Consider the following 556-nt stretch of genomic DNA (forward strand, 5'->3'; position numbering starts at 1 on the left):
GACTGTGGAAACTAATATGTTATTGTACATAATATTTAGCATCTATAGTGGTAAATTCAGCTTGCCGAAACAAAAAGTCGCGTCCAACTCTATATTTCCTGGCCTATATAAATGAAAAATTGGACAGTGTAATATTCTTGCAATAATTTCAATAAATTATCAAGTTCTTCATGAATTAATTCAAAAATTTTTTGATTGTAAAGGTAGTAACAGTGGGTATCGAAAATAGAGTTCCATCATCATTTTTCAAAGATTTTGTGTAAAATTTTATTTATTTGACCATTTGTACATTTCACATCGAAAATCGGCAGTATTTTAGGCAAGTTGTACTTCCTTCCTACAGAGGCGCTACCGGGAGGTGATCACCCGACGGTTGGAACCCGTTCTCATTCGCCAGGTAGGTGAGATAGATGTGTTGTCCCTCTGGGGAGGTGTACGAGAATGAACCGTGGACTTCCTCAGCCTCCAGGTTCTCCACGCCTGGGTTCTTAAGGACTCCTTCCTCGTTGACGACGATACCGTTGCCGGTTTCGTACGAGGAGTGGTAGCTGCCGTC

General features: G+C 40.5%; 1 protein-coding gene across 1 annotated transcript; it reads right to left on the bottom strand.

Annotated features, from left to right (window-relative positions):
• Window positions 1-239: 239 nt before the first annotated feature.
• Window positions 240-556, bottom strand: LOC111692744 (endocuticle structural glycoprotein SgAbd-2-like; the record flags this gene model as incomplete). Its single annotated transcript, XM_023456854.1, has 1 exon — window positions 240-556. A coding segment is annotated over one exon (219 nt), but the record flags the coding sequence as incomplete, so codon positions are not given.

Source organism: Anoplophora glabripennis, unplaced genomic scaffold (assembly GCF_000390285.2).
Source record: "Anoplophora glabripennis isolate ALB-LARVAE unplaced genomic scaffold, Agla_2.0 scaffold3099, whole genome shotgun sequence".
Lineage (NCBI taxonomy): Eukaryota > Metazoa > Arthropoda > Insecta > Coleoptera > Cerambycidae > Anoplophora > Anoplophora glabripennis.